Raw genomic sequence first — 13,819 nt, forward strand, 5'->3', positions numbered from 1 at the left:
CTTTTGAAACACCTTTCCGATTAGGTTATAGAGTAATATCCATTAGCTAACTGGCTGTTAAAAGTACAGCCCCACCCTGTTTTTAGATTCATTGGCAGTTGTGGTCTTGCATTTCAATGATTGGCTAGTTAATTTTGTGCGTCCTGATGTTTTAAGTAGTTTGTCTGGCACCGCAGCCGGTCTCATTTGAAGCGCTTCTTTGAGTTGTCTCGGTTGAGGTTCATGTCATGGCGTTCCCTTGGGTAAGTATTGTAACGCAAACACGAGGAGGGTTTAGTGTATTTTTCATGTTTTGTTTATTGTAGAACCTCAGTCTTCCAGAACTTACACGAAACACTTTGAGTATGTCAAAAATTATTTGGGACGTTAGCTAGCAACGATTACTTTTGGTTAGCTTGGCCGTGCATCAACTGAAGGTCACGATTGAAGTTTTAGGCGAAGTAGTTTTTGTTGGTACATCTAGGGAGGGAATCCTTTGATTTTCTTGTCCTAACACCTAGACCCATTGGGTTATCTTTAAAAAAGTTTATTTCTACCAACATTTTTACTGAACGGTAACGTTTACAATGGTAGTGCCTAGTTTGCTACTTGGCAATGAGCTATTCCAGCATTATTTAGGGATTTATTTATATTGGAAGGTATTTGAAGTGAAAAATGTGTAGTGTGGTGATTTTTGGCTCTTTGAATTTGTGTAAAATTGTCTAGCATGGGTGCATCTCCTACCTGAAACAAACTTTGGACTTATAAATTGCTACAGTATGTAACACCAACTAATCGTGTTGCATTCACCCCCCTGAGACATTCGGGTCTCCCCGGTGTGTTCAATAAAAGTTAAAGTACTCTCAGTATTAAAGTAAGGAGTCCCCCCACCTGGTCACTCATCATATTAGGCCATCCATCACATTAGCCATGGTGTTTATGGCATTTTGGTATTTGACTGAGGGCCTCAAGCATGATCACCAAGCCAGGTTTGTTCTGGTCGTGGTCTTCATTGGCAAAAATAAATAAATATGTCCAGTCTCCCAGAAGATCAGTGGCTTTGTAGCAAACCTGAAGTAAAGAAGCTGTTGCAAATAAAATGGCTTTCCTTGAGTTTCCCCACAATCCCTGTGACATGTTCCTATTCCAGAATGACGATGTTTGGACCTTTAAACCTAAGTTTGAGTCTCCAGACGCCTCTCGAGGGAGCAATGTGGAGTCCCCCCGCAGCGCCTTGCCTGGAAACATGCTGGAATTTCCAAAGGGATGCAGCACTCCTTTACCTGAGAAAGCTAAAAACCTTTTAACCGGTAAGCCCCCCTTCTTCTGAGGCTACTGTAGGCAACTAGAAAGGCATGTAAGGGTGCAGGTATCTAATGTTCCTTTTTTTTTTTTTTTTTTGCATTTAGCTGTTTAAATTTATAGTATTGTTTAAATACCAACTCCTGTCCCACGTAGATTTCTGGTTCACTCTCTTGGCAAGGTCACTTTAAAAATGCACTTCTTGAATATTCCCTTTCCTTTTGTTGCATCAATTTTGGCTGTCTGCGTCAAAATGGTAGCACTGGCTGGCTCCCTAAAAAGCTGTTTGGACAGCTATTCCAGCTGATTCATACTGCACCGTTGCTCTTGTAAGCAGTCCAGAAGTGGAGAATACTCGGCCAAGATCTGGGGCAGAAAGTTTTGCTTTCAAGTCAAGTTTTTCATTATTGATTGTCATGTGAACTCTCCCCCCCCCCCCCCATGTGCAACTACGGTTTATAATTGTTGATGTGTTTTAAGGTGGAGGCTGGGTGTTTTGTTGACCCCTTTATCCTAGCTGTGAGAATGACTTGCAGAATCCAGTCACGAGATTGATTCAGGGCTATCAGGCATTTACAATAATGAATCCGATGGTCAACTGTTGCATTTAACTGCAGTCAATAGAAGTAGAAAACACTGGAACACAGGAAATCTGCTTTAATTTCCTATAGCTTTGCACTCTCCATCTAACTTTCGACTGTGTGTGATTACGAGAAAGCAAATAAACTGAGACCAGTTGGGTGGCTAATCTAACACTGGGCTTCCAATATTGTAGATATTCGAGTTGACATTGAGTCAGCAAGCCCTGGGGAAGAACGTGGTGAGTAAACATTCAGTTCAGTGTAATTTTCTGTGCAGGAGCCCTTTACTAAGGTGGCGTACTCGGATTGCAGTTTTACAAGATATACATTTATACAGGTGGTTATTTACTGACATGGGTTAACAGATTAACTCAGGTTAATTTCCTTATGTGTACAACGGTAGTGCTTCACCTGGGGTTTAAGCCTGGAACCACTTAACTGCTTTCCTGATCACTGCAGGTCCATGTGAGTTTGCACGGAACTGTTGTCCCAAACTAGGTTTCCCTGAGGTCATGATTTACAATTGTTAATGTGTACAGTTTGATCTGGCTGACTGGGGATCATGAGGTGTGTGTGTGTGTGTGTGTGTGTGTGTGTGGTGTATTCCTTACTGAATAGTGTGGATTGTTTGGAAGTGGGGAGGTGGTAAATCTCTTGGAGGGAAAACATCCAACTCCTTGTTAATTGGTCGGCTTTGGTTCCAGTGGGTTAAGTCCCGGTTTCACCTTGTCCCAAAACACACGCAGTGCTAGCCTTCGAGTGCCAATTATACACCTGAGACGGCTTTGTTTACCATGCATCGCTACACCAGTCAGGCGATGGCATCCAAGCCGAAACAAAGATTATGCTTGCTGTTTTTCCTCCCACCTCCCCACCCTCAACCGGAGTTGCTGAATCAGGGCTGTAGCTAGCAGTTGGATGCTTTCCAGCTCTGGAGAGCGACGGAGCTGGCGGTGCAAATAGCTCGTTCTCCAACTTCTGATCAGTCAGCTGCTGCTGCTGCTGCAGCTGTCTGCCGTCTCTGCCTGTGACAGGGACACTGGCAGACAGGAGCAGGCACAGTACAGCGGGGATTTCTGCTCTCCCTCCCCACTCCCTTCCTGCTGTCGGGAGAAAAGCGGGCGAGACGGAGCTACTGCCGCCACCGCCACTGCTGCTGTTGCTGCTGCTGCTGCTGCTGCTGCTGCTAAGCCAGACTGGCTGTTTGTCAGCCTGAGAATTGAACAGGAATTTTCTTTTGTATTGCACGCAGTTGCCAGTGGAGGAGAGGAGGGGGGGGTGATGTCATTAGCAGGGGAGTGTGAGTGCATCAGCACCCGGGTCACATGTTAGGTGGGTCAGTGATGCAGATGGAGGTGCATGGCAGCCGCACCAGGCTCAGTCGCAGGTTAGCTACCAGACTCTCCAGCAGAGACCCTGAGCTTGTTTTTTTTCCTCCTCCTCCTCCTCCTCCTTCTTCTTCTCGGGCAAGAATTAGGAAAGCCGTTCGTCTACCCTCCTCAACTTCCACAGGCAGTGCGGAGTGCCTAAACACTGTTTTTTATTTTTTTTGTCCACATCCACAGACCAGCAGGATTCGGGCAAGGCTGCAGCCGGTAGCAGGATGCTTTTCCCTAGCAGCAGGCAGGAGTCTCCCAGGGCCCCGTCTGATGTGAACGACCTAGGTCTTGGCCTCCAGTCCCTTTACCTGTCTGGGCTGGACCGGAGCTGGAACAGCCCACTCACTGAGACCTCTGTCCCGGCAAGCCCCTCCAGTGAGTATAGCCCTCTGTCAACTTTTTCCCCTCTGTGTGGAATTTATTGCTTTCATCTCGTTTGGCATTGGGGCCTCAGGTTTAATCAGACAGCTTTGGTTTAACAATGTTTTCTGTATTGTTCGTTTCTCGGTGCCAGGGACAGGGAGAGTTGGATGTGAGATATGCCGTTAGACTCGTTTCTGTGTGACGCTCTTTCTAGAAAGAACTGGGCCTGGCCCTTACTTCCGAGAGTTCCACAGTGCTGTGTCTCGGGTTTAATGTTCTCTGAAATGGACTGTTCTGGAAGGTTCGGGTTGAGCCTCTGTGCTGCTTTAGATGTAATCTGGGAAGGACGGGGTTAAGTCGGCTCATCTTGTTCTGACACTAAATGCTGTATACCTTAAATGGAACATTTTAATTGAAGTGTGTGAGTTGTGTGTCCAGTTTTAATAATGGCAAGATGTGACCCCTGACCAGCGTTTAGCCTGGGATTCACATTTCTGGGCATGTCAGTCACTGCCTGCTGAACCTAGCAGTCCTAGTCTCCTTTTTCAGCGCAGTACTTCAGTATTACTGTAAAGCTTTATTGTGGATTTTTAAAAATATTTTGGTGGCATGTCCGGCTTGTTGCTTGCAGTATGTGTTTACGGAAGATTCTGTCCTCTATTTTGGTCAGGGAACAAAGTAACATGGCCTATTTAATGTCTATACAAGCTGCCCTGATGCTGTATTCAAGCAGTTGTGGCTCTTAAGTAATTTCTGTAATGGCCTGAACTCTTTTACTTTGATGGAACTTAAAAAAACAAAACCTTGTTAAACTATGTACATTTAGTATCTAGCGCACATGAAATTTTTGTATTTTAAATCCGGGTAGGAAGTTGAAATTGAATATTGAATTGATCCCTTTGACATTTTACCTTTAGAATCGATTCTGCATGAAACTGTATGAAGGTCTTATGTAGGATGGGATTCGTTTTTTACCGTATTGCCAGTTACACGCACTTACAAGGCAACAGTTAACAAAGGGGACCCTATTGACAGTTGACTAGACAACCACCTGGTCACTTCTGTTTTGATTAACCTATAACCCGGTTTAAATTTATGAAAGTGAAATTCTGTTTGTCAGTGATGTTAGTGGTGGTTTACAGAAAAGTGTTCCTTTTGCATAAAAAACATGGGACATTAGGTTCTGATTTTAATTTTTGGTTTCAATATTGCTGCCCCCCACCCTCCATCCGCTGCCGCAAATACACACATATGTATGTATGCCTTTTGGCTTTAGAGGTTCTTCTATTCGTGGAGCATTTTTGGGTCTAGATTTTCCCCCAAATTTTATTATCCGTCTGAGTGCAAATGTCCCTACAGGCCTCCAACCCCCCACCCCCAGCCCCCCCCCCCCCCCCCCCCAACCTCCCCTGTTGTACTGACCCAGTTCCTGCAATAGACTGCATCACAACACTACCATTCAGAGATTTCATTAAAGTGCTGTTCCAACTGGGACTGCAAAGTGGGACAGGGCTTTGAGGGCTGGATATCACTACCAGGGTGAGATTCCCTGGGCAGCACACATCCTGTGGGTTATGGGCCCACAGCGCATGCCAGACTGCAAGCCGACTGCAGTGGGCGACCCAGTCAATCTCGTACCTCTCTGCGGTGCTCAGGGCAAGCTGAAGTGAAGGGCAGCCCCTATCCAGCACTTCTAGGCTGGGGCAGAGCTTAGGGAAGGTGGCCATTGTACGTCAAGCAAGGCTTGCTGGTAGTGCTTTAGTTGATACCCTGAATCTCAGGGCCTTGCTTGGAAAATCCCCTAAGCATCATTTTTTCATCTTTGGCTTTTGGTTTTCATTTCCAAAGTCATGCCCCCACCTACATGGGTGCGTCACAGCTCCTGAAATGACATCTCGATGAAAGTGAGACATTTGTTGCCTGTTATAAGAACATGGGTCAAGTTAACACATTTTAATTGACGTCCAGCTTTGAAAGGGGAGGCACTTAGCGTTTGAGGCATTTGTACACAGGGAAAAGGCCCCTTTGGCGACGTCAGCTGTGGTTTCAAAGCCCCTTTCTCTCCTTAGTGTGGGGTAGGACTGGCTACCCCCTGGGCAGCTTTCAAGGCAAGCCTCTTGGTTTCCCCACCCTTGAGCCTATGGGCACCCCTGAGTTTCCGGACAAGTTCCCCGCCCGCGCAAACGCCCAACCAGAGTCGCACCCGCTCCTGGACTCCCGCTCCGGCAGCCCCGTGGACTCTGAGACCAGCGGCTTCAGCTCGAGCTCCGACCACCTCTGTGACCTGCTGGTGAGTACACAGCTCTGCGTGGCCCGTTTCAAAATGGCGGACGCCGCCACACTGCTTTTGCAGCGTCACCTCCTGCAGCTCCTGCGCTATTACTGACGGAAGGTGACGGTCACGTCTGCGAGTGTTAAGGTGTGAGCACACAGCTGTCTCACCCGGGCATGTTCAGACCTGCACTGTACAGGGATGGGGTGGGAAGAACCATGTTTCTGGAGGGTATACAGGATCCGCTAGCTTTTTGGCCTTGTCACAGATTGGATTAGGCTTTAGTCTTGTTCAGCATCCGATTTACACCTGGAACATCAGGTGAGGTGATTCTCTCCCTCGAGATCTTAAATATTTGGCAGCAGTGTAGCATAGCGGTAAGGAGCAGGGCTTGTGACGGGAAGGTTGCTGGTTCAATTCCCCATTGGGGCACTGCCATTGTACCCTTGAGCAAGGTACTTAACCCACAATTGCCTCAGTAAATGTCCAGCTGAGTGTCTGCTAAATGAAAATAATGTAATGTAAATCTTATGCCGTGTCTCAACTAAGTCCAGAAGACCCAGTGGCTCTCCAAGAACTTGGGTTACCTTTCCGTTCCTGCTGTAGATGTGGTGTGGTGAGGCAGATGCCCTAATTTCATAGTTGCTCTAGAAATGCCCCAAATGGGAAGCCTTGCGGTTGGGTTTGAGTGTGTGTCTTTGCCCCCGACCTTTCCCCTGCAGTATTCCCTGAGGGTCTCTCCCCCAGTGCCTTTCATGATGCCTAACATGCCCAAGGATGCCATGAAGCTGGGGCCGCGTCTGGAGCAGGACAGCATGCCCTTCACCCCCTCTCCCGGTGGCGGCTTCTCAAATACCCTGCTCAAGCCCAAGCCGGGGGCCTCCTTACCCTTGGGCAGCCTCCTGGATAGCCCTGACAGCTCCTTCAGCATTGAGAGGGATGCTCAGCTGCATAAACAAGCTGCTGGTAAACTGCTTTTGGAGTCGTTCAGCTGGTCTAGGATAGACTTGTTATGACTGCTGGCAGATGGCTTGGCTCAAGACGTTACTATTAGTTGTGCTTGCCAAAATTAGGTTTTTCTCTAATCCATAAATGTTGATTACTACTTCCAGCAAAAACAGCAGGGAATTCATTGATAGAATTTTCCATCGTTATGCAAATCCTGAATTTAAGGCTTTAAATCACTGCTTCCGTTTTCTGATGTTTTCTGATGTTTAGCTAGCAGTGAGGGCTTGAATCAGGTTGCATGGTCTAGTGCTGAGAACTGAGGTCATTTAACCATTAAGGTTTTGTGGGGTTTTTGTCTCGTCGCCCCCCCCCCCCCCCCCCCCCCCCCCATTTGAAAATTTCCTCAAGGACGGCCTGATTGTCTGACAGTGTCTAAACAGCATTTTTGCCTATAGTTACTGCCTGCCCTTTCTGTGTCTCTGGCAAAGCTTTCATGTCCTTTCCTTCTCTGATGCTCTGCTGCGTGTGTTCCCCCAGCTATGACCAACCCCACCCTCACCTGGAGTGGGCCGCTGCCCCCAAAAAACCACAAGAATCCACTGTACTCCTGCAAGGTGTTCCTCGGCGGAGTCCCCTGGGACATAACTGAAGGTGAGCTTGCTCCTGGACGTAACGGTTACGCCTAGCTGATGTGTAATGGTGTCACGAGCGTGTCAGTTTTACCTTGAGGTACCTGCGGAGTGCGTCAGCTGGCAGCGTAAGGTGCACGCATCGCAGGTTGGTGGGTGTGTCCTGCCGAGTGCAGGTGAGGTGTGTGGTTCCATTTAAGCCCTTTTGCAGAAATGACTTGGTTTTCTTCCCTCCCTCTCCCCCCCCCCCCCCCCCAGCTGGCTTGATTACCACTTTCAGTGCGTATGGCAATCTCAGTGTGGAGTGGCCGGGTAAGGAAGATAAGCACCCACGGTGCCCTCCCAGAGGTAATGTGCCCAAAGGTTCAGAAGCGGGTAAATCATTTCTCTTCCTTCCAGAACACTAACGGGGGGTGTGGAGATGGGCACAGCGGTGGGTACCAGCCGTCTGGTGAGAGCATGTTTAGCTACACTGTGTGTGTGTGTGTGTGTGTGTGTGTGTGTGTTGGAGAGGGTTACATTGGGTTGGACTGAAGAAGGCGGGTCCTCTTCTGAATAGCTCATTATGTAGGGGATTAATTTTGATATTCAGACCCTAACTTGGGGTGTTGCGTTAGCCTGCATAGCTGGACAGGGTTTCTGTTGGCATGAAGAATGAGTATGGAATGTGCAATGAGGCGTGGAATGCACAGTCTCTGAAGAGGATTGGCCCTCCTTTTTAGATTGACAATCAGTGGTGTAAATGAGACTCTGGGTAACGTTTGCTGTGGAGAGGGGGGTGTGTGTCAGAGCTGTGTTTTCCCAACCCTGTGCCATGGTACCTCTGCTCTGGTTTTTGTTCCGAGCCAGATGAATCTGCATGTAAATTCTATGATTTAAAAAAAAAAAAAAAAAAAAAAAAACGAACCACATGTAGGTTTGGCTTGTTGCTGTTAGCTTTATTTCTGACTCGGTTCCCCCACAAGCTGGTCTTCAGCTTTGGTACCCTGCTGTCCACTCTTTCGACAGTACGATTTTTTTTTTTTTTTTTAATCCATCAGCCTCTCGGTATAATCCCATTGTCAAAGGAGTCTTCACGGAACACGTTACAGAAATGAATGCGTTCAGCGCCTGAGAAATTATGTGATTGATTACCAAGCCCTTGAAATATCACATCCCTTATCCGTAGTGCACATCTATTTCTGACAGGATGTGGCCTTAGAGGGCAGATTATTTTAAATGGCTAATTCAGACCAGACATCAATTAATCGCTCATCACTTTGGGAATTGCAGTTTTGGTTGGAACAGAAGCCAGCATGAGGAGGAGAGGGAGGGGGGCTAGGAGTGGTAGGCCCATTTAAAAAAAAAAAAGTAGGTGTGATGTCCCACGGAAAGTGTGGTTTATGGTTTTCAGTGTGTGACGTTTCTCTTTCAGGGTACGCGTACCTGGTATTTGAGTCCGAGAAGTCGGTGCGTGGACTGCTTCAGGCATGCACTCAGGACCTGTTCCCCCATGATGACTACTGCGAGTATTACTTCAAGATGTCCAGCCGAAGGATGCGCTGCAAGGACGTGAGTGGAGGGGGGTCCGCCATGCTCGCCAAACCAGGGGTCAGACTGACTGACCGACTGACTGACTGACTGACTGGATGTGCGTGAGCACGCACACAGTACATCACCTTACATGCATTTAGCAGTTGCTGGCGCTCTTATTCAGAGTGACTTCCAGCACAACAGAACATAAGTGTATCCATTCAATTTAAACAAGCAACAGTGTCAGACCAGGCTAACAACACTCCCGGATTGTAGTTATGAGGGGGCTGTCTTTACTGTCCTGTATGCGAGAACCAAGGTTTTGAACTTGATGCGAGTTTCCTGTGATAACAGGAAACCGGTGAGGCGAGGTGAGGAGGGGAGTAACTTGACTATGTTTAGGGAGGTCATCGATAAGTTGTGCTGCTGCATTCTGGATTAGCTGTAAGGGTTTGGTGGAAGATGGGCAGAGAGGGAGTTTACTGTAGTCCAGGTGTGTGAGCACCAGGGCCTGAACTAGGAGCTGCATAGAATACATTGTGAGGTAGGGATGGATGCTTCGGATATTGTACAAAGAATCTGCACGCCTAACTCACTGCTGTAACCTGACAGGACGACGATTGGCTATCAAGCATTAAGAATCAAACGCACTCCCGTCAACACTAACCATAACCCCAACACACCCTTACTCTTACTGGCATGACATCACGAGACCTTTTGCGGATGGCTCAATTGCCGTGGGATACCAAGCAGCTCCCTTCTGCGCCCCCCCCCCCCCACAGGTCCAGGTGATTCCCTGGGTGATCTCGGACAGCAACTATATGCCCGTCCCCTCCCATCGCCTGGACCCCAACAAGACTGTGTTTGTGGGCGCTCTGCACGGCATGATGACCGCAGAGGTTCTGGCCGGCGTCATGGACGACCTGTTCGGAGGAGTGGTGTATGCCGGGATCGACACGGACAAGCACAAATATCCAATCGGTGGGGAGCTGTGCTGCCTCCCGTCCATGCCGTTTTTGCTTCCTCCTTGTGGTTCTGACTGAATGTATTAATTAGTCCCACCCTGTCTTTGCTAATAGTGGCTGGCTGTGTGTTGTGCTATAGCTGCAGTTTGCCCGGTGGGCGGGAGGTTGACTGTGTAGCAGGAAAAAGGAATGTTTGTGTGGCCTTTGTACTAGTACACTGGCATGTGGAGTTGCTTTATTCATTAGGGAGTTGGGTAGTCTCTCCATCCTGATTTTTAAACTAATATTTGTCAGATGACCTTCTCTAAAAGAGGTTGAAGAGAGAGAACAGTGCTCAGTATAATTTCAGAATTTCAGTAGTGCTCAAAGGCAGGACCTGTTACGCAGCACAAGTGGACTGCAGGTCAGTTTACAATCAGCCTCAGTGAATCAGCACTTTTCGATACAGCTTCTGTGTTTGCTCACGTTGGGCAAAGCCAGCTCTCCATATGTAAAGGTGAGTCTTAGGAATTCTTGTGTCACTTTCCTGACAGCAGCGGATAGCTCATTCCTACCCTTTGTGATCTAGAAGTAATATCTGCGTAGGGTGTTGGAGGTGCTGAAAACAAAATGGGCTCATGCATGACAAGAACGGGAAAGTGTACAATGCCAGACAAAAGTTTGGATACATCTTTTATTCTTTACTTTTAATATTTTCCACATTGATTAATAGTAAATACATCAAAACTATGAAATAACACAAATGGAATTATGCAGTGTCCAAAAAAGTGTACAGAAATCAAAACTATCTTAAATTTTACATTATTCAAAGTGGCCAAAAACGTTTTTGAAAATGACATTTCTTTGGGAAGAAATTCATACATAGGCATCAACTTCACTTTTATATTTATATTCACATTTATATTTGTCTAAGAAAAAAATTTAAGCATAAGTATGTAGATCAAAATGCTTTTGAATACGTTTCCCCATTATCCAAACTTTTGACTGGTACCTTTTATGTTGGCAACCTGAAAGCATTTGAAGAGCAAGTCTCTCTCCTGTCATAACAGGGTCTGGGCGTGTCACCTTTAACAGCCAGCGCAGCTATCTGATGGCTGTGAAGGCAGCATTTGTGGAAATCAAAACCCCCAAGTTTTCTAAGAAGGTAAGGGCTGGACTCGTTAAAGTCAGGCTTTTGTTGTCTTGTCTCTGGCATCTCCGGTATCCCTGGTGACTCAGTTTGTTCCACAAGCCATTATTGTTTCTTCCCCGGCTCGGTGGGTACTGAGTCATGGTGTATACGTAAATGGAAGTCCAGTGTATACACACGTGCCGTTGAGGTCATGATTCTCATTTGTTGTAAGTCACACTAGATGACCCCATAAATGACTAATACCCTGGAGCCCCACTGACGTGGCTCAACAGAGCAGGTCTCCCTCACTCTGTTGCGGATTGGTGTTGAAAGCCTCTTCTCTCCCCCCACCCCCCCCCCCACCCCAGGTCCAGATTGACCCTTATCTGGAGGACTCCATGTGCCAAATGTGCAAACTTCAACCTGGGCCATTCTTCTGCAGAGAACAGGTGAGGAGGGAGGTTGCATGATTTGTCCACCCAGAGCACAAAAGCAGATGAAAGAGGGGGCTGCAGTGTAGCATAGTGGTTAAGGAGCAGGGCTCGTAAGTAAAAGGTTGCTGGTTTGATTCCCCGCTGGGCCACTGTTGCTGGACCCTTGGGCTAAGTATAACTCACAATTGCCTCACTAAATAAGCTGTGTAAATGGATAATGTGTAAAGAACTGTAACCTATGTAAGTCACTCTGGATAAGTGTCTGCTAGATGACTAATGTAATCTAATGGGAAGGTATAGGTCTGTTGTGGTTGGAAGTGGGGGAGGTGGTGGTGGACATGCCTTAAATTCTCACCTGACCACACCAAGTTGTTCAACCTGTGGCAAACTTTTTAGTTTATAAGAGCCACTGAGAAGGAAGAGGTCAGCGTAGCCCACCCCATATGCCCCACCCAACCCCATATTTAAGAGTCAGCATTGTAGCCAACCCTGACTTGGGTAAGCGTCTAACCCAGCCACCCCCTGGTCTGTTTTTTTTTTGTGTGCTTCAGGCTTGCTTCAAGTACTACTGCCGCCATTGCTGGCATTGGCAGCACTCCTCGGACGTCCTGTCCCACCACCGCCCGCTAATGCGGAATCAGAGGAGCCGGGACTCCTGCTAAGCTGCACTTGCTGTTTCTTGCTGTTTACTTGTTCACAATGGCACTATGCACAGTGTTGGTGTGATGGGGGCTCCACTGGTAGGCAGTTTGCAGACTTGTGGCCACAGTTGGAGAGGAGGATTGGTTCAGTCCAGGGCCCAGAAGGTGTTGATGAAAATACCTTCTCCTTGGTAAAGAAGCGCTTTTTCCCCCACCTCCCCCCCCCCCCTTTGGATTTTTTCCATTCCTTGCATATTGGTGAATGATCATGAAAGTTTCATTGCCTTTCACCTCGGCAGATGCCATACAGTGCCTTTAAATTGTTTTCCCCCCTCCCCAAGTCGGCCAGCTGTTTTTTTCCTTTTTAGCCAGCTGGTGTTTTTTACTTTGAAAGGTGAGAGTTGGGCTTCATTTAACCAGATGCATTTCAAACATTTTTGCATACTAATTTTTACACGGTTTAAAGTTGTGACATTGAACATTTGAAGAGAATCTACCTGACGGCTGTTCATATATATTTTTTTTCCCCTTTTTTTCTTTTTTTCTCCCCATGGTATGTCTGGGGTTGTTGGTATATCATTTTTTGGGAAACCAATGTTCTAATTATTGTTGAAGCATTGCTGTATGTAATAGGCTGTCCCAGTTACTCACAATACAATCACTGCTGGACGCCACAAAAGATGGTTTACTATCAAGTTTTCAAACCAATGGTTGGGTTTATGGCTCTGAAACCAGAACGGACGTTGACCTTGGAGGTTGTGTACATAGTTTCAGCTGTTGCACTTTTTACTTTTTACTTCAAAAAGGGGTGACAGTGGGTTTTTAATCACTTTTTTTTTTTTTCTTTTTCGTACATTGGCAGAAGGGCAGGTGTTGTCATCATGAGTGTAACCCTTTTTTATTTATTTTTTTTATTTTTTTGAAAATTGCTTGTTATGTTGAATGTAGAGAACTCTAACCTCCCTAGAATGTATGAGCCAGTGTAGACTTAACACAGCTTCCCCAACCCCCCACCCCCCCCGCGGCCCCCCACTTTCTCACTCACACACATACACACACACATTCTCCCTTCCCATCTTCCTGTATTCCTTCCCTCTCTTCTCCCCCCCTCCCTTTTTTTTGCAGATGAAGCTGTGTGCCAAAGGACCAGTACTTTGTCCCTCCTCACAATCCCAGTTTCTCATGCAGAGCTTGTTGCCATGTTGCCTAGCCCAGCTGCTTTTTAGAGTTTGGAAGTCTCTACCTCATTGTGGTCTGCAAACCTTGCTGCGGTTACCTACAGATGTGGTGTATGTTCTGATTGGGCACAATAAAGATGTTGAAGCATTACCTGCGTGGACTTGCGTGGTTTATTTAAAACGGCCCAAAAAAAAAAAACGTCAGTTGGTAGGACATGTACTGCAGTGCACCTTGTTTTGTGTTTTTTTTTTTTTTTCTTCACTTTCATGTCCTTCCTCAGCTTTTCAGAATGACCCTCAATTTATGAAGGTTGTTGGCAGCATAGAACGGTTTCAGGACTCTGGTTATGCAGCTTTAGATTTTGAATGTTAGAATGAGGGGAATGCAAGTGAATAAATGAATGACAGCTTGCATAACCCTGGACTGTGGAAAACAAGTGGTTTTGAAGAAAGTTCTATAGCTGCCATTACCAATCTACTAAACCGATATTCATTTAACATGGCACTGTACTGTATCTGGGTATA

General features: G+C 46.7%; 1 protein-coding gene across 2 annotated transcripts; it reads left to right on the plus strand.

Moving 5' to 3' along the window:
- The first annotated feature begins 3,151 nt into the window (after window positions 1–3,151).
- On the plus strand, window positions 3,152–12,582 carry cpeb1a (cytoplasmic polyadenylation element binding protein 1a). Of its 2 annotated transcripts, none has more exons than XM_036534991.1 (11): window positions 3,152–3,249; window positions 3,428–3,616; window positions 5,674–5,894; window positions 6,599–6,842; window positions 7,362–7,475; window positions 7,712–7,828; window positions 8,868–9,004; window positions 9,748–9,946; window positions 10,980–11,074; window positions 11,410–11,490; window positions 12,027–12,582. In XM_036534991.1, exons 1-11 carry the CDS (start codon window positions 3,222–3,224, stop codon window positions 12,135–12,137), a joined length of 1,536 nt encoding a protein of 511 aa, XP_036390884.1. In that variant the 5' UTR covers window positions 3,152–3,221; the 3' UTR covers window positions 12,138–12,582. The 2 variants fall into 2 exon arrangements, with proteins under 2 accessions (XP_036390884.1, XP_036390883.1); XM_036534990.1 differs by having other exon boundaries at window positions 7,712–7,801.
- The last annotated feature ends 1,237 nt before the right edge of the window (window positions 12,583–13,819 follow it).

The sequence above is a fragment of the Megalops cyprinoides genome, chromosome 8 (genome assembly GCF_013368585.1).
Source record: "Megalops cyprinoides isolate fMegCyp1 chromosome 8, fMegCyp1.pri, whole genome shotgun sequence".
Lineage (NCBI taxonomy): Eukaryota > Metazoa > Chordata > Actinopteri > Elopiformes > Megalopidae > Megalops > Megalops cyprinoides.

Coding starts and splice junctions, on each gene's coding strand:
- cpeb1a (XM_036534991.1), top strand. CDS start 3,222: ATGGCAGCCGCACCAGGCTCAGTCGCAG. Junction 7,829..8,867: donor GCCCAAAGGTTCAGAAGCGG/GTAAATCATTTC, acceptor TTTCTCTTTCAG/GGTACGCGTACCTGGTATTT. Junction 9,005..9,747: donor GAAGGATGCGCTGCAAGGAC/GTGAGTGGAGGG, acceptor CCCCCCCCACAG/GTCCAGGTGATTCCCTGGGT.